Source organism: Myotis daubentonii, chromosome 15, assembly GCF_963259705.1.
Source record: "Myotis daubentonii chromosome 15, mMyoDau2.1, whole genome shotgun sequence".
Lineage (NCBI taxonomy): Eukaryota > Metazoa > Chordata > Mammalia > Chiroptera > Vespertilionidae > Myotis > Myotis daubentonii.
The window spans coordinates 59,438,491-59,459,719 of record NC_081854.1 but is presented as its reverse complement, the minus strand read 5'-3'; the positions used below and the strand labels follow the sequence as shown (position 1 = coordinate 59,459,719).

Sequence of the window (21,229 nt, the reverse complement as noted above, 5' to 3'; positions counted from 1 at the left end):
GAGCTGGAGTTGCATGCACTGCCCTGCCTTTGAGTGGGTGATTTGCCTGGAAGCCCCAAGTTCAGACCCACCTCCCTCCTCTGCGAGCATTTTCCACTCTCAGCTGGGAACAAACCCTTTCTCCCCGAAGCTTTTCTTCGGTTTGGTTTGTTTTTGTAAAAGTGCAGACCTTGGGCTTGGATTCAGGCCCCTGGCTTTGCAGTCTTGTCAGGTTACTTACCCTCTCCGCTGAGTTTTTTCCCCTGAAAAGCAAGGGTACGGTGTTCTTAGGTCACTGGGAGAGTTAATGAGAGGCTGTGCCCCAAGGGCTTGTGTGAGGTCCCAGCGCCGCAGTCTGCGTTTGGAGGTGGGACTTGAGCTAACCAATCTCTGCTTTCAGCGAGCCGGCCTGCCTCCATCCCCGGGAGCACCCCCGCCCCGGAGGCCAACGCCTCCTTATCTCCCATCCCCCACCCACGACCCCTCCAGCATCGCCCCCCTCCCCCCACCCCGGGCTTCTTCATAACCGGGACCACATCCACAGTCCTAGGGTGTCGGCCCCACGTCTGCCTCTCCTTGCGCGAAGCGCGGGGTCGTAGCTGGCGCCCCATAAATATCTGGGGGTGAGCAATGAACGGAATTCAGCGCAGCTGCGGGACGAGTGCGCGCGCGGGGCTGGGAGGGCGCGGTCAGGTGCAGGAGGGTCCGCGGGCCCGGGTCCGACAGGGGGCGCGCGCGGGCCGGGCGGGGCCGCACCTGTGCGCGGGGCTGAGGGAGGATGGGGTGGCAGGGGCCCCGGAGCAGCTGCGTGCCCCGCCCCGCGGGCTCCTCCCCGCCGCAGCGGCCCCCCGGCTGCTGCCCGATGCGCTGCGCCGGGAGCCGGGAGCCGGGAGCCGGGCCGAGTCGCCGCCGCCGCTGCAGGGCCGCCTGGTCCGTGAGGCCGCGGCTGCATGGAGCCTCTGGAGGGCGCCCGCCCGGGAGGTGAGTGCGGCCCCAGCCCCAGGACCCCAAGCCGCGCTTCCCCGCAGCAGCCGCACCCCTTGTCCCGAGGACGCAGCAGCCGGGCCGCGAAGACCTCTGGCCGCGCCGGGTCCGGCCGCCCGGGATGGGGCTCCTCCGCGATCGGCCGCCGCCCTGCGGGGGCTCCCAGACCCGTCCTGTCCCCCGGTCCTTGGCGCTCGGGCAGCCGCGCCTGCCTGCTTCTGGGTGGGGGACCAGAGTTTCCCCCAACCCCTCCCAGCCGATCCGTGGGTCCGGGAGTCAGGGGGTGGGGCGCGCCGGCCGGAGTTTGGGGCCCCGGGGGGCGCAGCGCCTCGACCGCGTCTGCTTTGTTCGCTCCAGCAGCTGCTGCCGGGGCGCAGCGGGGACCCTGCAGCCCCTGGGCCCAGAGGGGGTCTGGGAGGGGTGCTGCCTGCGGGGGGAGGGGCCTGTGCGAGCCCCAGGGACCACGCGTCTGGGCGGGCAGGTGTGCACGGAGGGACCCTCCTCCAGCCGGTCCGCTGTCCTGACGGAATGAGAGAAAAACTGGGGAACCCCCTCCCAAGCCCGTTCAAAAAGGATTTGTGGGTGCCGTTCATCCGCTTGGGAGCCAGGATGCAAACGCAGGGCTCCAGCCCGCCTGACCAGGCCGGGGTGCATACGTTCCCTGGAGGTCCCATTCCAGGAGCCCCTCCCTGACCACACAGGGATCCGCTGGGGGTCCCCCGCGGCGCAAGCGGCCTCCTCTGGAACCAAACTGCTGGCCCGGAAGTGTCCCGGAGCCGTGGGTCTGTGCTCGTCTGCAGCCCTTGTTGGGCAGGTCCATGCCAGAGGGTGGCCTGGCCCGTTACCCTCCCTGCAAGCACCGCACACCAGGGGCTCGCGGTGCCAGGTTCCTTTGTTTTGTCACTTCTGGGAGGGATCCAGCCTTTTCTCACAACTGACAGCCCCCCCCCCCCCCCCCCCCCCGCCACACACACACACACACACACTTCCCAGTGGCAGCTTGAGAGCAAGGGCTGCGAGGTGTGGGCAGAGCCTCCGGGCCTGCGGGGCGGGGGCAGAGGAGCCTGGCCACCCTTCAGTCTTGGAGTCTCGGCTACTGGAAGCCCAAGATTAAGTCATCGGTGCACAGACATGTGTTTACGGGGCCTGTTCTGTGCCGGGGGGGCTGAGCTGGCTGCACGCGGCTGGTGTGTCCACTCCGTGGGGTCTCACCAGGTAGGTCACATGTGGGTGCTGTGACTGTCATCCTCTCAGTTCACTAACTTTTGTAAACTTTACTTTGGAGAGTGTAGAGCACACACAAAAGGAGAGAAAACTGTGGGAAAGCCCTGACTGCCACCTCCTGCTGCTCACCCAGACCCCACCAAGCCCCTCCCTTCAGCAGTCATCGGTAGCAAATCCAGACACATTATTTCACCCACAACTGTCTCTGCAATTAACTCGAAAAGATAAGGTGTTTATAGAGCATCACTCATCTCATCTCGGACTTAAATGAATTACTATCTGATTCATCCAAGAGGCAGATCCGGAGTTGAAAAGATTAGGGGCTGTGTTGGGTAGTGTACTTCCTGAAGGACCTCAACTGTTGACTCTGGAAAACTAGCCCACCCACAGGGAAAGAGAGAGGCTGAGCCTGGACGGGGTGAGGGGGAGGGGCGCTGAGTCTAGGGACCAGGGCTGGGGAAATAGGGTGCTGGTGCCCCACTTCTGTGACATCTCTCCCTCGCTGCAGCCTTCTTTATGACATTCTTTTAATCATTTCATTACTGCGTTTGCTTGTGGGTGTGCACAGAGGGCCTCCTCGTTGATGCTGGGGCAAGGCCCTGGACACACAGAAGGGCACTTGAAATTTGGGCCGTTCTCAGCACAGTTGTGCTGGAAAATAGGTCAGCGGCATAGCACAAGGTAACCCTATCTACTCTACTCACATTAGCAATCAGGCCTGGGGGAGGGGGCAGACTGTGGCACCCCAACTTCAGTCTCCCCACAGGCTGTGTCCTGGGCATCAGAAACATCTGCTGGCCTCAGCCCTGGCTTGCATGACCCTCGCTTGCCTGCGATCGGGGCCATCTCATCCAGTCCTGGGGGGAGAGACCACGGGAGGTGGGCCAGCTGCAGGAGGATGGCTGTGGGAGGGCCCTGACCACCAGGGGGCAGCTCCTGCATTGAGCATCTGCCCCCTGGTGGTCAGTGCGTGTCATAGCAACTGGTCGACTAGTCATTCAGTCAACTGGTCGTAATGGTCGCTTAGACAAATATATATATATATGGGTTTTGGGCTCAGTCATTCCACAAACATTTATGGTGCACCTACCGTGCACTAGGGCAAGCCCAGATCCTGGAGCTCACACCCAGACCAGCCTCTGAGCCAGGTGCCTGGCACATAGTAAGTAGGTGTACAGCATATGGTTCACGTCCTAAGTCATCCTGACTTTGCCCTTTAATGCCAGCCAAAAATCACCTTTGTTTCCACTGACAATTTCAAAAATTGAGATATAAGTCATATGTCCTAAAATTCGGCCTTTTACAGTTTCCAATTTAGTATTGTTAGTACTTAAGTTGAACTTAATATGGTTCAACTTAATGATTTTTTTACCTTACGATGGCAATCAGTGATAAGCATCCAGTGGAAACTGTAACTTTGAATGTTCAGTTTTGGTCTTTTCCAGACTAGCGATACGCTACTGTCTCTTGTGGTGCTGGGCAGCTGTCGGCTAATGTACATGGTCTTCTGAGCACATGTGAGGTGTCTGGACTAAGCTACGATGTTCAGTACATTAGGAGTCTTAAATGCATTTTTTAATTACAATGCTTTCTTTTCTTTTTTAATCCTCACCCTAGGATATTTTTTCCATTGATTTTTAGAGAGAGTGGAAGGTAGGAATCACCCATGTGAGAGAGACACATCAATTGGTTGCCTCCCACATGCCCCCGACCAGGGCCAGGAGCCTGCAACTGAGGTACATGCCCCTGACCAGAATCAAACCCAGGACCCTTCAGTCCGCAGGCTGATGCTCTACCCAATGAGCCACACTGGCTAGGGACACTTAAAATATTTTCAACTTACGACAAGTTTATCAGGGTATAACCCCATCATAAGTTAGGGAGCATCTGTATTCACAAAGTTGTACAACCATCACCAACGTCTAATTTTAGCTTTTCAAGAAAGAAACCCTGTACACATCAGCAGTTACTCCACATTCCACACACACCCCACCCACCAATCTACTCTGTGTCTTCTCTGATTTACTTCTCTACTCTATGGATTTGCCTGTTCCGGACATCTGCATAAATGGTGCCATGACATGTGGCCTTTTTGTGTCTGGCTTCTTGCACTCACCATGTCTTCAAGGTTCATCCACGTTATAGCCGGTGTCAGAGCGCCGTTCCTTTCTGTGGCTGAGTAGTATCCAGTGATGGATGGACCCCATTCTGTGTATCCGTCATCCACTGATGGACATCTGGGTTTGCTTTCACTTTTGCCTTTTGTGACACTCAGTGCTGCTGTGAACATCTGCGTACAGTGTTTGTGTGCACATGTGCTTTGGTTCTCTCGGGTTTGAGCGTCAGAGTGGAATGGCTGGACTGTGCGGTGACTCCACACTTAACAGCTGGACTGTCTTGCATCATGGCCACATGCTTTACCTGACAAGATCAACCCTGACCTTCCTGGGTTGCTCTGTCCCTGGCATCTGCAGTGGCACATCGACTCTTCATGTCCCTTTCCCTCACACTCTTCTAGCCCAGAACCAGTGTCCTTGATGGCAGAAGCTACATCTTCTTCCCCCACAGCTTTGAGACAGATCAGGGCACCAGGATTTACAGAGACCAGGCACTGCCAAAAGGCGATGAAAATGACTCAAAAGACCAGACACACACTATATGCCATTGACTCCACAGCACACAGACACTTGGCTGTTTCTGGGATGTTGGAATTTTGTAAAATGTGCTCCTTACAGTCAGTGCCGCAGGCCACGGTGCTTGTGGAGTCTGTCCCAGGGGCTGTCCGAGGCTCCTGCCTCCCTCCCTCTGTAAAGAGGCACGTGGGTGCTCCCAGTCCCCCTTGCCTGCTAGATGGGCCAGGAGTGTGCTCTTTGGTTGAGGTCCTACTGGGTCCCCCCAGCCCCCATCTTAGCCCCTGTCGTCTTCATCCTTCCCCCCTGGACTGCGTCCCTTAAAGGTGCAACTAGCGGGTGCCCCTCTCAGCGCAGACCCTCCAGCACTGCACAGCTCGCTCCCTCGGAGTAGCAGTCAGCATCTACGGGATGTACCCCACCCCTGTCCCCTGGGCCTTGCCCTGTCCCCTCAGATGTGACGCAGCTCCCGCCCACCTTCAGACCCCTGCTCCGAACAGAACTGCCTGTCCTCGAGGGTGGGATCATCCACTTGGTTCATGCTATGACCCCGGGACAGAGTGTGCACTCAGGAAACCTTTGTTGGGTTGAAGAATGAATGAATGGATGCTTTCTTGCTAGAAGAGGGCCCCACCCAGCAACCGAGGGACAGGGCAGCTGTGAGCAGACCCCTGCCTCTATCCTTCCATGGTTCAGAAGTCCATGTCCGCCTGGGGCGGGCCCAGGAAACATATTCCAGCTTCCCTGCGGGCACAGGCAGGAGTCTCCTCCCTCCTCCGCCCCTGCTCCCAGCCCTGCACCATGACCTGGGAATGGAGGCCGAGAGCTCAGACTCCATGGTCCCCCGTGTGGTGCCTGCAGGGAGCTGAGCCACTCTCTAAAGCACAGCGCTCAGCGCTCAGCCCTCATGGCTGGTTGTGACGTCCAGTTAGAGAGCAGAGCACTGGGCAGTGCCTGGCACAGAGCAAGTCTGAAAACCAAGAGGCATTGTCACTAGTTATCATGCCAGAGGCTCCAGCCCAGTCACCCCCCACAGGCCAGGTGTGGAAGTGTCTCAGTGTGACAGGCCCCAGGACACTTACACCCGGTGCCACCCTCCCCTTGAGGACACAAAGCAAAGTGTCCTGCAGACCAAGGCCCCCAAGGGCTTCCTTGGCCCAACACCCCCAGCACAAAGCAGGATCCGAATCTCATCTCTCGTGGCCTCTGGGCGGGAAGGTGTCCTTGCCAGGCTGCGGGGGCCAGGACAGGGGTGGGTGTAACTCTACCCTCTAAGGATGCTCAGAAGCCACACTCCTGAGGCACCAGAGGTAGAAACCGGATCTCGAGCCTGTCCAGCTTGGCCTGCCCACGTGAGGGCAGCAGGGTGCAAAGCTGGACAGGCCGCCCGCGGGCAGCAGGTACACCTTCCCTCCGCCCCATCCAGGACAGGTGGTACCCGTCCCGAGGCCAGGCGCACCGCCCAGCTCTGCAGCTGTAAGCCGGGACCCTCCAGACCCACATGTCCCACTTGGTGGCGTCCAGGCTGCTGACCACAGTGGGGAGGACAGGCCCACCCTCACAAGCAGCTGTTGGCACCGAGAGCCCCAGTGGGGCCCCTCGTCGCGACGGCCGCAGCTGCTCCTGGGGCTTCATCCACTCTGACTCTGGCATCCACCCGAGGCATCGCAGAGCCCTGCTGGGGGCCCCCGGGTCGGTCCCTGGAGTCTACCTGCTCGGCTGTGGGGTCCCAGGGGAACGTGTGGGAGCCTGTGTTCCTGCGGTCCCACCTCCACCAAGCACCGCCCTCAAGGGGCCTCCTGCCCTCACCTCACAACAAACTTAAATATGGAAAACGAGGAGCCTCCTCAGAGAAGCCCCCACCTCGTCTGGGGTCCTGGCCTGAGGCGACCCTGAGCACCCTGCTCACTGCCCAGCACCCATGAGGCAACTTCTCAAGTCCTCCTGCCTGTGTCCTGCGGGTAAAGCATTCTGTCTTTTGCAGAAATAGTTAAGGAGATTGAGGTGCCTCTGGCTGCCCTGGATGCCCCGGCCCTTGGGACAGGGGACAGCGGCCACTTGCCTGTGGCCGAGCAGGAGGAGGTGGGAGTCCCAATACCAGCACCAGGGCTCCTGCAGGTCACAGAACGGAGGCGTAAGTACAGGGGAGCTGCCTGGCATGTCCCATGGGGACCTGTGACCTACGGGGAGTGGGGACCAGGGGCCACATCCTGTCCAAACACTCCCCCAGTGTGGGTGTGGCGAGCACTGAGCTTTTCAAGCTTTTGGCTCGCTGGGCCTCCGCTGTCGCATCTATAAGTAGGGCTCCCCAGAAGGCGTTTGGTCCTGAGTGTGGGGAGCAGAGTTGGGGGCCGTGCTGGGCTTTACCCAGAGCTCTGGGTCTCCCCTGGGCCTCATGGGGGCCGGGGGCCCCACGGACGACGGCGCCAGTGACACGCCCCCTGTTCCCAGAGCCACTCAGCAGTGTGTCCTCCCTCGAGGTGCACTTTGACCTCCTGGACCTCACCGAGCTGACCGACATGTCCGACCAGGAACTGGCCGAGGTCTTTGCTGACTCCGATGATGAGAACCTGACGGGTGAATCACCAGCAGGTGAGGCTGGCACTGGCACACGATGGGCATTGGGGGAGGTCCTGGGGCCCAAGACCACTAAACACTGCTTCCCGAAATCCATTTTTAAAAATAAGCTTATCTCGATTGTGTTTACGTATTTGCCACCATAGCACCACTTTATTCAACATTTCTGCCTTCTACATATCTGTGTGCCTCCTGTTCCTGCTACCCCTCCTCAATTCTGCTTTTCAAACACCACCAAAGGCCAAAGGCACAGACCCACTGATGGAAGCATTTACTAAATGGCTCACTAGTTCAGCCCCGTTGGTTGGAGCTCAGTTGCCTGGAGCACCGTCCAGCACACCAAAGGGTCACCGTTTCCTTCCTGATCAGGGTACATACCTAGGTTGCGAGTTCGATCCCCAGCCTGGTTGGGGCGGGGGAGAGACAGCTGATCAATGTTTCTCTCTCCCTTCCCCTCTAAAATGAATGAGAATGTCCTCAGGTAAGGATTAAAAAAACAATCTAAAAAAGTCACAAGTTAAGCTGAACACAGAGGAGGTGCCATTCACCCAACCTGGCCCCACCTCAGCGCAGCCTGACGTGGTGTCCACTTTGGTTCCCAAGGAAGCGTTGTCCTGGGCCCAAGACCCCAAAAGCCTCAGAAACGGCAAGGCAGCCAGTGGGGTGAGTGGGACCAGGGACATTCCTCTCTTCCTGCTCAAACCACATGCAGGCGGGGCCCGGGGTCGGGGGTTCAGGCCCACACGTCCTCGTTGCTGGCACTCACATTTTCTAAGTGCCCAGGGGATCCCAATGTGTGGCCGACACTGTGTTGGGAAGCACACAGGGCCCAGCCCGGTATCTTCAGGAGAGACGCAGGACCCCAGGCCATGCTGACCCTACCCGTGTTCCCACCAGGCCTGCACCCACTGCCCCGGACCGGCTGTCTGCGGTCCCCATCCTGGACTCGGGCCAGGGCAGAGCAGAACCGTGAGAAGCAGCACCTCGGCGACCCTGAGCGGCAGCCAGCGATTGTGGACACGTTTCTCACTGTGGAGAGGCCCAAGGAGAACTAGGCCAGGCAGCCCCGGGACCCAGGCGGAGGAAATGTGATGTTGCGGCTCCGTGGACGCTCTGCCCACCCCACATGGCTCCAGGTCAGGGTCTCAAGGCACCCAGCACAAGCACAGCCCAGTGGCCTGATGTCCAATTCCTTCCTGGTCCCTGGATCAGGGCTGACAATGCCCGGGGATGAGACAGGAGTGGACTGGGCCTTCTGGAACCTTCTGTCCACAGGACTGGTGCTCTCATCTGTCACAAGGTTCCCGAGTGGATGCTGGGTGACGGGGGGATCTGAGCAGATGACTGCCGCTCTGCAAAGCCCCTGGGGTCTAGCCAAATACGTGGGTGGAAGAGTCAATCCTGAACATTTCCACCTTTATTTCAATCCTGTCCCCTTCCAGCCACCCAGGGAGCAATGCCAGCAATGGGGTTCCTCCCAGGCCCTAAGACCCTGCTCGTCCTGGTCCCTGCAAGACAGCGGGCCCACCCTCCTTAGCTCAGCACACCAAATACGGCACGATGCCTCAGACTGCTTGGGGGTGGGCCACCTTCTTCCAGTCCCTTGCCCATGCGGCCCCATACCCTATCGATGCACATCCTGGCCCAAGGGGTTGGAGGTGTGGGAGAACGTGGGCACAGCCCCTGGCCCCCAAATCAGGTCACCAGGCTCAGCTGCTCCCAACACTGCTTTTTATGTGCTAAAGGACAGGACAGGCTTCTGGTCTGATTGCAAGTCCAAGATTGGTTTTAAAATAAATGTGTGAGCTTGCTTTTTGTTCCCACGGAAACCTGCCCTGATCTGTTCCCCACTGACACCCCACTGAAATGTGCTCCTCCATAGGAGCCCTGGGCCATGGGCCCACTGTGCTTGGCTGGAGGAAGGTCCCCCAGGCAAATTGGCCTGAGAAATGCAGGTGGTTGCCTTCCACGTAGGGGCAGGAGACTCCCTCTCCTGCCACATGATCAACAACAGCACGGGGACATTGACTGACCAGGCACAGTCAAGAATGCCCCTTAAAACCCAATCCTGTAAGGGTGGCCTGCCTGCACCCTTACACATCCATCCTTCCTGCTGCTGCGGAGCTAATTACAGGAGTGGCATTAAAACATCACCCGTCCTAAGCCCTAAGGCCCAACCACCGTCTCTTCCTTTGTAGCCGTCCCACAGTGCAGTGCGGGGAGGGTGCGAGCCAGGGGGCTCCGTTTTCTCCAGCCTAAGCCCCTGGGGCCTGCTGTGCTGCACTCAGGGCAGCTTATTTGGATCACCCGTCAGTGACAAGTGCCCTGGACCTTTAGTCATTACAGTGAAGATCCTGCCCCCACAGAGGCCTGGCCCTCCTGTGTGAGCCTCCCCCAGCCAAGAGCAGGTTTCTAGGAGCTCCAGGCCCAGAGCAGCAGGTCCTCACAGGGAGGCAGCCAGCAGGGATGGCCCCACTTGTGAGCAGAGGCCACCATGAGGCTGAAACCCCAGCCATTTTATTCACCTGTGAATCAAGGGCCCAGAGAACAGGTGCCAAGTGCATGGCAGGTGGTTCCTCAAACCCTGAGCCCCTATGGAAGATTCCTGGCCTGGTGTCCTGTGCACAGGCCCAGGAGCTGACAACAGAGCTCATGGGGAGGGGGGCAGGCGCGATGGCCCAGAGAGGAGAGGGAGGGTGCAGCAGTAGGGGTGCCAGGCGCTGGGCCCGCAACCCCGGGAAGAGGCGCTACGCTCCAGGCTCTGGACACCTCAACTGCCAATCTATAATAATAAAAGTGTAATATGCTAATTAGATCAGACTTCCTTCCAGACGAAGCCGGGGCTGGGAGGGAGGCCCAGGTGCCAGCATCTGGGGAAGGAAGGCCTACTCTTGCATGAATTTCTCTACGTGCTCTAAACATGTCACACGTTAGTAAAAAGTTCAACAAGGACAGATCAGCGACACCAGCCTGCTGACCTGACCATGGACAGCTGCTCGCCATGTGGACACCTGATGTCCATCCTTGGGAAGGCACTCTGGACACCTTCAACCAACTGACTAGTTTCCCAAGCAGCTGAGCTGAGGATGGAAAGCCAGGCGGTGACCCTGCACGCACATGTACACACGTACACACTCGCACACGCAGCACACAGCACAGCTGCTCACAGAGCATGTCCCAGCAGGACGCGTCCAGGAAACCCTGTTCCTCTCAACCACACGCAGCACCCACGTCTGCCTCTACGCCAGTGCCCCAAGGGTCCCATCTCTTTGAGATTCTAAACGTAGCTCTAGAAAAAACATGGAGGTTGTTAGCGGACCCAAAGTCCCAAACTTTGGTTTGGAAAACAGTCCATGGCTTCTGTGTGCTGAAGTGAACTGCGCCCCAGAGTGGGGGCCTCCCAAGGGACATCTGCTCACCTCCGATGACCCTCTCAATGGCCTGCTCAAAGTGCTTCTGTTGCACAAAAGGACTCAGGTGGTGAGCGGTGGTCGGGGCTGCTTCATTGCAAACATTGGAATATCAGCACCTGACCCGGGAAAGGAGAGACGGCTGCCAGTGGTGCCCAGCGGGCTTCATCCCAGGAAAGCCTCCAGGCGAGAGACCAGAGGGAAAGCAGGTGAGCACCTGAAGGACACAGGAACTACCTTGTCATGACCACTGTTTTTAACTAGCTTTCTGGTTAAACATCTTATTAAGGTGCAAGTTATTTAACATAAAATCCACATCCCATTACACGTATAATACATCTGGTTCATCCATCATGCGCTGATGGACACGTGGGCGGTTCTGACGAATGCTGCCATGAACATCTGTATGGATACCGAGGAACCGCTGGGTCATATGGTGACTAGTCTACTCTTTGGAGAACCACCACACTGCTTCCCTCACCTGCACTACTGCACATCCCACCAGCGTGTCTCCAACCCTTGCCAGCTCCCCCTTTTGTCCATCCTTTACAGCCAGCGGGTGGGTGTGAGGTGCTACCTCCCCGTGCTCTCGAGTTGCACTTTCCTAGTGACGAACAGCACTCAGCGCCTTCCCATGTGCTTTCTGGCCATTTGTGTATCTATGAAAAAGTGTCTGCTCCGATCCTCTGCCCATTTTAGACTGAGTTCTTTATTGTGCTGACTTGTGACAGTTCTTTACAGATTCTGGACCTCATACCTTTATCAGAGGCATGATTTCCGAGCGTTTTCTTCCAGTCTGTCGGCTGGCCTTTCACTCACTAGACAATGTCCGCTGATACACAAAATTTTTTCTTAATGTATTTTATTGATTTTTTACAGAGAGGAAGAGAGAGGGATAGAGAGTTAGAAACATCGATCAGCTGCCTCCTGCATGCTCCCCACTGGGGATGTGCCCGCAACCAAGGTACATGCCCTTGACCAGAATCAAACCCGGGACCCTTCAGTCCGCAGGCCAACGCTCTATCCACTGAGCCACACCGGCTAGGGCGATACACAAAATTTTAATTTTGAAGGAGTCTGATTTATTTTTTCATTTCTTGCTTATACTTTCCGCATCATACTAACTAGGAAACCATTACCAAAAGAGGTCATAAAGCTTCCCCCCTTGTTTCCTTCTAAGAGCTTCATAGTGAGTGAGTTAACATATAGAAGGTGGTAGGGTCCAATTTCATTCCTGGTGTGTGAACATCCAACTGTTCCAGCCCCATTTGTTGAAGAGCCTGTTCTTTCCCCACTGAATGGTCTTCACACACTGGACAAACTCACTGACCAGCGAGCTGTAGGCTTCTCTCTGCTGATCAGCCTGTGCGCCTGTCACAACACGTGCTTTTCAGCTCACACTCACCAAACTGTCAAAGAGAAATGTCACCTCCTGCCCTCTAACCCTCAGGCTGACAGTGGTGCCCAAGTGGGTGAAGCTGGGGCTACTCAAAGGTCTCTGGTGGGCACTGCTCACAGTAGAGCTCGAAGCCTGGTCCAGAGCCCAAGACCTGAAGGTCTGTGAGTGAATTTCTTATGAGATGCAACTCTTTCTGGAAAAAGGACTCATAGCTTCTGTCCGGTCCTCAAAGGGTCCATGACACAAAAAGGCAGCAGCAGACAGACCCCGCAGCCAGATGGCCAAGGCTGTTTCCTCTGAGGGCACCCTGAGCCACACCCAAGCCCACACCATCCCTGTTCCACCTGCTGCCCTGGGCTTCAAAGAGGCAGCTGCATCTGACCCCAAACCTGTTTGAGTTGCACTTCTTTTAATTATATAAGTTGATGTTATGTAAACTAATAAAAGAGGAGTAAAGAAAGTTGTTTCTTCAAAACATAATTTGAAGGCTTATTGCTGAAAAAAGAAATGTGTCAAATTGGGTAGGTGAGCCCTAGCCGGTTTGGCTAAGTGGATAGAGCGTTGGCCTGTGGACTAAAAGGTCCCAGGTTCGATTCCGGCCAAGGGCACATGCCCGGGCTGCAGGCTCGATCCCCTCTAGTAGGGGACATGCAGGAGGCAGTCAATCAGTGATTCTCTCTCATCATTGATGTTTCTACCTATGTAGCTCTCTCCCTTTCTCTCTGAAATCAATAAAAATAATTTTTAAAAATTGGGCAGGTGAGAAAACTATAAATGGGTAAGAAAAATTCATGAAAACATAGATTCTGCACTCAGATGGCTTCAAAGTCCTCACTTCAATTCAGAGAAACAAAACTGTCACCAACACATGGTTCATGCAGGACATTCAACAGAGGATCATGGCCACTGGGACCAAACTCACAGGAAGAGAGACAACACAGAACGTACAATTAAGTTAAAAATAAACACACCACACAGGGGTATGTTCCACTGCCTTACAGTGTAAAAATAACTCACTGTGGTCTCAGGTCGATCAGGTGAGAAGATTGTCACTGTTCTACTCTGCAAATGCTATTTACACTCTCTAATGTGATTAGTAAAATACATCAGCATCACAGAAAGCTGTTGTCAACTACCTGTCAACCCTGGACCACAGGGACCTCTGTGATGCTGGAGCAGTACTGCGTTTTCTGAAATCGATACCTTTGGAATTTTGGCTCCTAAGTCCTGGTACTGTTTAGGATTCTCCAATTTGGCTTCTTTGCAACCAGCTACATCTGCAAACCGCATGTCGATGCTATTCTTTAGGATCTTGGCGTGGTCTCACCAGCACTGAAGAGGTCCCTTCCTCATCCGCCACGCCCAGTCCCCATTGCGCCCCTACTCGCAGCATAGAGGATGCCAACCAGGAGAAGGGTGGGCACCAGGCTTTGCAAGAAAGAGCTAGAAAACCCAAGAAAACCACTCATCAGAAGAAAGGCCATAAATATTACCTCAGGCCAAGGAGAGTCAACAGTTCTGGGACTGCTTTTTTCATATAATTTATTTTTATTGATTTCAGAGCGGAAGGGAGAGGGAGAGATAGAAATATCCATGATGAGAGAGAATCACTGATCGGCTGCCTCTGACATGCCCCTCACTGGGGATCAAGCCCACAATCCAGGTATGTGCCCTGACTTGGAATCGAACCGTGACCTCCATAGGCCCACACTCAACCACTGAGCGGCTGGAACTGTTCTGATACACAAAAGGGAGGGGTTTCTTTAAAAATGGGGGAAGCCCTGGCCGGGTTTACTCAGTGGTTAGAGCGTCACTCAGCAGACGAAGAATCTCGGGTTCAATTCCTGGCCAAGGGCAGGTACCTCGGTTGCAGGTTTGATCTCTGGACCCTGGTAGGGGCACGTGCGAGGGGCAGCTGATGGATGTTTCTCTCTCACATCAATGTTTCTATCTCTTCTCTTCTTCCCTCCCTCTTTTACACTCGTTCTAAAAATCAATGAAGAAAATGTCCCTGGGTGAAGATTAACAACAACAAAAAAGTGTCAAAGTCTGTCCCTGGCATCAAACCTTCCCCCAATTCTGAAGGCTTTTCATCCCACCCATGTGGGCCTGCCCGACTTCGCCTATGGTTGGCCTGTGTGGCGGGGAGGGGAGCACCCCCAGCAGACCCAGTATGGCTTCCTCACAGACGCGTCCTGCCCAGCCTAGTGTTCCACTTTTTTAACCTACCTGATCAATTCTTTTCTCAATAAAAACAGAGCTAACAAACTATTTTCTTACTACAGACATTAAAATTATTAGCAGATGCCCGAACCGGTTTGGCTCAGTGGATAGAGTGTCAGCCTGCGGACTGAAGGGTCCCAGGTTCGATTCCGGTCAAGGGCATGTACCTTGGTTGCGGGCACATCCCCAGTGGGGAGCGTGCAGGAGGCAGCTGATCAATGTTTCTCTCTCATCGATGCTTCTAGCTCTCTATCCCGTAAAAAATCAATAAAACATATTTTTAAAAAATTATTAGCAGACGCCGGACGCGCTTGAAGAAAGCACAGTCCACACCGCTCTGCCCGGAACCAGGCGCCCGTGCTGGAGCCCTGTTGCTCTCCCGTCACTCTCACGGGTGTAGACCATTGCCGCCTGGTTGGGAGGCTTGATGCCAAATCCACATGAGCAGTCTCCAGGTTCCGCTCAAAGGTGTCTGCCGATGTTAAACCACACAAACCTCTGTGGAATCGAGATGCGAGCAGTGTGAGGTGCCCTCCCCACCGCCACCGCCTCACTCGCCAACTCCACTTCCTGCAAAGCAGAGCCTAGTTCTGCAGGTGAGTCTGCTCACGACAGGAGGGTCCCCTGTCCTGACCAATAACCACGGGTCTTAGGTTTTAGACGGAAAAAGAACATTCTGTCCTTGTCCCTTGTTTTTGCCTTTTATTTCTTCTCTCCTCACAAACCTCGCCTGGTGGTCCTCACATATGACTTGGCAAACTGAATCCTGTCTGCTTGGAAGGCTGCTAGTGATGCATGTCAGAGAGATAAACAGTCACATGAACAGGGGTGACTGTGGGGGGTAAATCAAAAGAGGCATTTCTCTGAAAAATACAAAGCTACGCCTTACATTAAAACAACTGGAATCAGTCTTGAACCCAGCCCTCACCTCGGGTGATGTACCAGGGGCAAGAATAAGACGCACGAACTGTTCACGACTCCCAGCCAGGCCACCTAGCAGAGAAGAGAAACCCAGTCAGAACAGCTGAGGTGCTGACAGGATGCTCAGCAGCTACCAAGGGCCTCGGACATGTTCTCCCCACACAGACGGAACTGTACCCCAGACAGCTAACACTCTCCAAATACATCTAAGGGTTGTTTTCCTACTGACATGGACAGTTTTAACCTGGGGTATGTATGTACCTATTTCCATTTTAATAAACAGGATCTAATTCAAGAAGAGGAATTAGAATTTGAGACATCAGAGCACTAACATCCCACCCTGGCTCTAAAACACAAAAGGACCAGGAGCGAAAGTCTTCTACTGACGACACAGGGAAGTCTTACATCCAGAGCCCATTCAGTAACACTCTTACCACCCAGCGACATGGCTGCAGAGACCACAGGAGAATGATGCCAGTGAGAATAAAGACGCAGCCCCAGTGGCCCACAGGCTGCTGTGCCTCTGTACCCAGCCATCTGGGAGAAAAGCCCTCTGGAAAGCAACCCAAGGACACAGCGAAGGGATGCAAACTATGAGCCAGTGAGCTCACGCACCAACACAGGCCAGGAGGGCCCCATGACAAGCCAGCCGTGGTCAGCACGAGATGGGGATCGCCTTCTGGAGACCGTGATTTCCCAATGACTTGTCTGTAGGAAGCATGTCTCACGTTTACACTCATAGGAAAGAACGGGGTGTCTGAAAGATCGCTATTGAGGTTTTGGGATGCTCCAGCCTTTTATTCCCAAATAGGCTCTCCACTAAAGAATGGCTGTTCCAGGCCAAGGCCTGGAAATGCATCCGGAGCTCAAGGGTGTCTATGCACAAGTCTCCTTCTTCCTGGGATACCCTAGGCAGCATCAGGTGACCTCCTCGGAACCATTGGGGAGGGGCTGGGAGAGGACTCAGCCCTCATTCACATGCTAAGCGTTTCCAGCTCACAGATCCTCTAAGTGAGCAAGACCAGGTACTTAGTCTCACTGAGCAAGAGGCTGCCCCCACCTGCACTGCAGGACTGAGCACAGGGCTGCCTGTGTGAAGGGCAGGTGTGCGCCAAGCTAACTGCGGTTTGGACACTGTCTCAGTTCTGCTTTCCAAATACGAGGCTCAGCCTGGTGGGTCCTCGGATGTGCAGAAAAAGAGGTTTGTTCCCACGCCTCCCAACAGAGGCAGCTTCCTTCTGAAAGAGTTTCCTTTCACCGTCTTTACTGAGTATGGAATCTGTGAAGATGTGGAGGTGCTGTGTGAGCCAGAATGGTAAGAGCTTGGTGTGGCTCAATATGGAAGCTGCACAAGGGGGGAGGCATGGGCATCAGAGTCATCACACACCTGTTCCCTGGTTCACCCCCCGCCCCCCCCCCCCCACACACACACTGTGGGGAAGACACTGGGGAAGCCGCACTGGGTGCCTGGGAACCTTGCGCTGCCAATAATAGGTAGTTACCTCTGGGTGGTTTGGAACAGCCGCTGGGAAAATGACAGCAGTTATGTGGGCAGAACCAGCGGCTGAAAGCAGCTGCCTTGGAGGCACTGAAAGGAAGATGGGAAAGAGGATTCGCTTCTGAACTGGACTGCATTTGCTCACAGTGGCCGTTACAGGTGTGCAGGGACAGGGATCAAGCCCGAGGGGTAAGCTTGCTGCCTTTATTTGTCTGCTTAAATATCCCTTTTAAAAATTATTCCAACAGGAACTTTACTGCAGGAAGACATAAAATACTTTTATTGCTGCAGCTGTCAAAGAAAACTCACCGTTTCTTGACCGAGGCATTTTTGGCAACTGAAACTATTGCAGCCTCAAAAACAAACACAATTCTAAGATTAAAATTATGTGAAACTTAAAAACCAAAGGATACTACATAATTTATATATGATCAACCAAAGATTAGTGTTTTTGTCAGGCCAAGGAGAGCAAACCCTCTTGTGTACTGTTTCTTCAGTCCTCAAAGAGGAAAAATCGTTTTTACCATAAGCTGCTAATACCTGCATCAGTTAAAGACAGAACTAGATACAATTAAAAAAAATTGTAATTGATTTGAGCGAAAGAGGGAGACATCAATTTGTTGTTCCACTTCTTTACACATTCAGTGGCTGCTTCTTGTATGTGCCTTGACTGGGGTTCGTACCCGCAACCTTGGTGCGTCAGGACAACGCTCTACCCAACTGAGTAACCCGGCCAGGGAAGAACGAGAGATAATTTAGGTATTTCACTACAGTAGGTCAAAAGCCAATATAGTAAAAACAATCACAGTAAGAGCCACCATAACAAAACAAAACAAAAAATCAGAAATCAAGGTATCTTTCTTGTATCAAAACCCAAAAACTGCACATAGGTGCATTAGGGGAAAAAAGAATCAATGTGATTACTGCCCTCTGGGGTGTATCAATAAAAAAATAAAACAACCTAATCGTGGAGTAACATTTCAGATTCTAAGCCAGGGGAAGGGGTGCAACACAGAAGTTAAAAGTGGAGGAGCTGGAGCAGGAGGACAGGAACTGCAAGGCGCGGGCAGCCGCCGGCCGGCTCTTGGACAGGAGGTTGCAAGGCGCCCACCTGCAGGCCAGGTGTGGGTTCAGCGAGAGTCTGTGCGGCCCAGCACCGCGGCCCCAGGGCTCCACGAGAGGCTGCTGAATTAGAAACTCTAACGATTCACAAAACTCTTCGCGCCCATTATCTCCACCGGTGCGGAGAGCAACTCTGCGAGGCGGATCAGGCGGAAGAACGTCCGTGGAGCCCGGGCAGAAACGCCCTCGCGTCGGAGCGCGGTGCCGGGAGGAGCGGGACTCGAACGCAAGACGCTCAACCTGGGCTCTTTGCAGCCAAAAAAGGAGGCGGGGCACCTGCTGAGGTTGCCCAGGGAGCCCGCGGTGGGAACCGCTGAGAAGCGTGGAGGGCCCTCGGGGCTGGGAGGGCGACGGGTTAGGACCAGGGGCAGCCGAGGCGGCAGCGGGACGGAGCTGAAGCTGCTCTTGCTGCGTTTCTGACGCCCTCATCCTGGCCCCCAACACCATCCACCCCCGCCCCCGTCCCCCGCGCTGGCCGGCGCACCCCGATGGCGTCACCCGCCTCCCGGAACCGGCGGGCAGCGCCTCCCCGCTCACCTGCGGAGCTATTTCGGGGGCTCTGACGCCAGACCCGGCCGTTCTGCCGGGTCCCGGGCCGCCGCGGCATCTCCACAGCTCCGCGAGCGGCCGCCACCAGCCGCTGCGCCATTAGCCGCGACCACACGCCGGTGGGGGGCGCGCGCGCGCAATGCAGAGCCCGCCGACCGGCTCGGGAGCTGTGCGCATGCGCAGCGAGGCCGCGGAGCCGGCGCCGGGACCTCCTTAGGAGCCTGCTTCTCGCCTGACTGTAAGGAGTGACCGTGAGCGCCGCCTTCCTCTACCAGACGGCGGAGCACGGGAACCAGCGAACGAGGCGGACTCGGTGCCGGGAGGAGTGCTTTAGACCGACTGTGAATCTGGCACAGACAAGGACACGCACTTCCGGGTCCTCCGTGGGCCGCGGCCGCTTAAGCGAACGCCCCCCGCCCCACCGGGTCGGCCGCTGCGACCGGCGCGCGGGGGTGCCGGGCACACGTGTGACTGCGCCCGGGAACCCTCAGAACGAAGGAGCTGACTCGGCGGGTGCTGCGCAGCGTGACGCCCCGGCACGACTTTCTGTTTGTTCTCTGGACACGGAGACCCAGGCCAGTTTGGATGCGCCTGCAGCTGTGCAGTCCTGGGTTTGGACACGGACGGACCCCAAAGCCCTGGCTGCCGCCTTCGCGTCGAGGATGTGCAGCCTGTTGCTGGGCCGTCGAGCTGGGCAGCCTGTGGTGACCCACGTGCCCGGCAGGCCCCCCTGCGCCTCCGCCAGCGGGTTCCCTTCCGCAAGCCCTGCCAGCGAGCCGGGTCCACAGGCCTCTCCCCCGGGGACTGCTGTGGTTTCCCTGCACTCTGGAGGCAATCGTGCCCGGGAGAAGGCCCCCAAAGGCCGTCCCAAATGCCAAAAGGGAACGGAAAGCAATTCCCCTGGACGTAAAATTAGAAGTGTTGCGACGGCTTGAAGTGGGCGAGAAGCTCAGCCAGATCGCAAAGGCCTTGGACCTTGCTGTCTCTACAGTGGCGACGATCCGAGATAATAAAGAAAAAATGACAGTGAGTTCCCAAGTAGCTCCTCCCTCAAGGGCCGCTCGGTTGACTCGCCATGGAAGTGCAGCCATGGAGGCCGGAGCGGCGGCTGCGCCTGTGGCCGGAAGAGCAGAGCCAGCGGAACCGGCCGCGGAGTGTTGCCATGACCCAGAAGGCTGAGAGCTGGTTTGATGATTTACAGCGTGACCTGGGGGGAGCTCTCAAAAGAAACCTTTAGTGCCAGTCAAGGGTGGTTTGTGAGATTCAGGGAGCGCCATCGTTTGCCCCACTTCCAGATGAACCGGGACACATACCGGGGAGCGCTGAAAAGCATCATCGAAGACGGTGAGTACACCCCCCAGCAAGTTTTTAGTGTCGATGAGATAGGGCTTTATTGGAAGAGAATGCTTGAAGGAACGTTTATTTCTGTGGAGGAAAAAGCTCAGCCGGGGTTTCAATCGTCCAAAGACCATTTGATGCTGCTGCTGGTGGCAACGCAGCTGGGGACTTGAAGGTGAAGCCCTTACTGGTGTACCACTCAGAAAACCCCCGGGCTCTGAAGGGGTACTCCAAGCCCAAGTTGCCTGTGATTTGGCGCCCAAACAGAAAGGCCTGGGCAACCAGGAGCATTTTTCATGAATGGTTCAGGTACTTTTTTTGTCCTGCTGTTGGAAAATACTGTGCCCAAAATAACCTAAGCAACAACGCATTGCTCATCCTGGACAATGCACCATGCCACCCGGTCGGTTTGAGTGACCTGTCTGATAATGTAAGAGCGGAGTATCCTCATGACAGTACAACTGACTCCATCCAGCCCATGGGTCCAGGCGTAGCCTCCACCTTTAAAGCTCACTACCTGAGAAGGACTTCTGAGCACATGCCAGCTAGAAGCAACAGATGGGGAGGATACAGCTACGATCAGGCAGTTTTGGAGAAACTACAACATCTTGGATGCTGTAGAAAACATTGCAATAGCTTGGGAGGCACTCAGGCCAGCAACAATGAACAGTGTGTGGAAGAAAATTTGGCCCCAGTGTGTTCAATTCCAGAATTTTTCCCAAACAGATGACATTGCACAGCTTCAAAAAAACATTATGACCCTTGCCAGGACTCTGGCTTTTGAAGAGCTTGTGGAGCTGTCGTGGCCCAGTTGCTACAGTCACAGGAGTGATGCTCTCTCTAGTGAGGAGCTGATGCAGCTGGAACAGGAGCCAGCAGGAGAGGAGGAGAGTGAAGACACTCAACCGGTTCTGCGTCAACTAACCACAGGAGAACTCTCCGCAGCCCTCTCACATTTTGAGCTGGCTTACAGATCCTTACCAGTAGCAACCCAATGATGAGTGGAAACCGAAAGCCTCGAGAGCCATCAGTGGTGCCATAAATTGCTCCAGGGAATTGTACAATGAGAAAAAGCGACGCTTAAAGCAACTATCTTAGGTTGTTTTTCAGTGTGTGTAACCAAAAGTTAAAGTAAAGCCAGAAGCAACAAAATGACCTCAATGGATGAGGCTCAACCAAGTCTCTCTGCTTCCAGAGATTTAACATCCCTGAAAACCCTATTTCTGATATTTTAATTTTGAGACTTGAGTATCAAATTTTGTCATTAAAATTTTATTTAAATATGTGCTCTAAAAAATTTGCATGAGCCCTGGACAGTGTGGCTCGGTTGAGTGTCATCTCTTGCATTGAAGGGTTGCTGGTTCAATTCCCAGTC

The 21,229-nt window shown here is 55.2% G+C and overlaps 2 protein-coding genes across 7 annotated transcripts; one reads left to right on the top strand and one right to left on the bottom strand.

Annotated features, from left to right (window-relative positions):
• Positions 1-754: 754 nt before the first annotated feature.
• On the top strand, positions 755-9,223 carry DBNDD1 (dysbindin domain containing 1). Its single transcript, XM_059668203.1, has 4 exons — positions 755-960; positions 6,802-6,951; positions 7,269-7,409; positions 8,292-9,223. Exons 1-4 carry the CDS (start codon positions 930-932, stop codon positions 8,447-8,449), a joined length of 480 nt encoding a protein of 159 aa, XP_059524186.1. The 5' UTR covers positions 755-929; the 3' UTR covers positions 8,450-9,223.
• A 4,445-nt stretch (positions 9,224-13,668) lies between these two features.
• LOC132217659 (uncharacterized) lies at positions 13,669-19,814 on the bottom strand. 6 transcript variants are annotated; one of them, XR_009448942.1, is made up of 4 exons: positions 17,957-18,402; positions 16,850-16,935; positions 14,829-15,419; positions 13,669-14,671 (listed from the first exon to the last, which is right to left on the bottom strand). XR_009448942.1 is itself a non-coding variant. In XM_059668202.1 (3 exons), the coding sequence occupies exons 1-3, from the start codon at positions 18,614-18,616 to the stop codon at positions 15,351-15,353; spliced, it is 267 nt and encodes an 88-aa protein (XP_059524185.1). In that variant the 5' UTR covers positions 18,617-19,814; the 3' UTR covers positions 13,669-15,350. The 6 variants fall into 6 exon arrangements, 2 of the variants coding, with proteins under 2 accessions (XP_059524185.1, XP_059524184.1); XM_059668202.1 differs by lacking the exon at positions 17,957-18,402 and adding an exon at positions 18,505-19,814 and having other exon boundaries at positions 13,669-15,419; XM_059668201.1 differs by having other exon boundaries at positions 13,669-15,419.
• Positions 19,815-21,229: the final 1,415 nt, after the last annotated feature.

Coding starts and splice junctions, on each gene's coding strand:
- DBNDD1 (XM_059668203.1), top strand. CDS start 930: ATGGAGCCTCTGGAGGGCGCCCGCCCGGGAG. Junction 961..6,801: donor GGAGGGCGCCCGCCCGGGAG/GTGAGTGCGGCC, acceptor TGTCTTTTGCAG/AAATAGTTAAGGAGATTGAG. Junction 6,952..7,268: donor GCAGGTCACAGAACGGAGGC/GTAAGTACAGGG, acceptor CCCTGTTCCCAG/AGCCACTCAGCAGTGTGTCC.
- LOC132217659 (XM_059668201.1), bottom strand. CDS start 18,396: ATGAGGGCGTCAGAAACGCAGCAAGAGCAGCTTCAGCTCCGTCCCGCT. Junction 16,936..17,956: donor AACCCACACCTGGCCTGCAG/GTGGGCGCCTTG, acceptor TCTTCCTTTCAG/TGCCTCCAAGGCAGCTGCTT. Junction 15,420..16,849: donor CTGTTCCAAACCACCCAGAG/GTAACTACCTAT, acceptor CTTCTCTGCTAG/GTGGCCTGGCTGGGAGTCGT.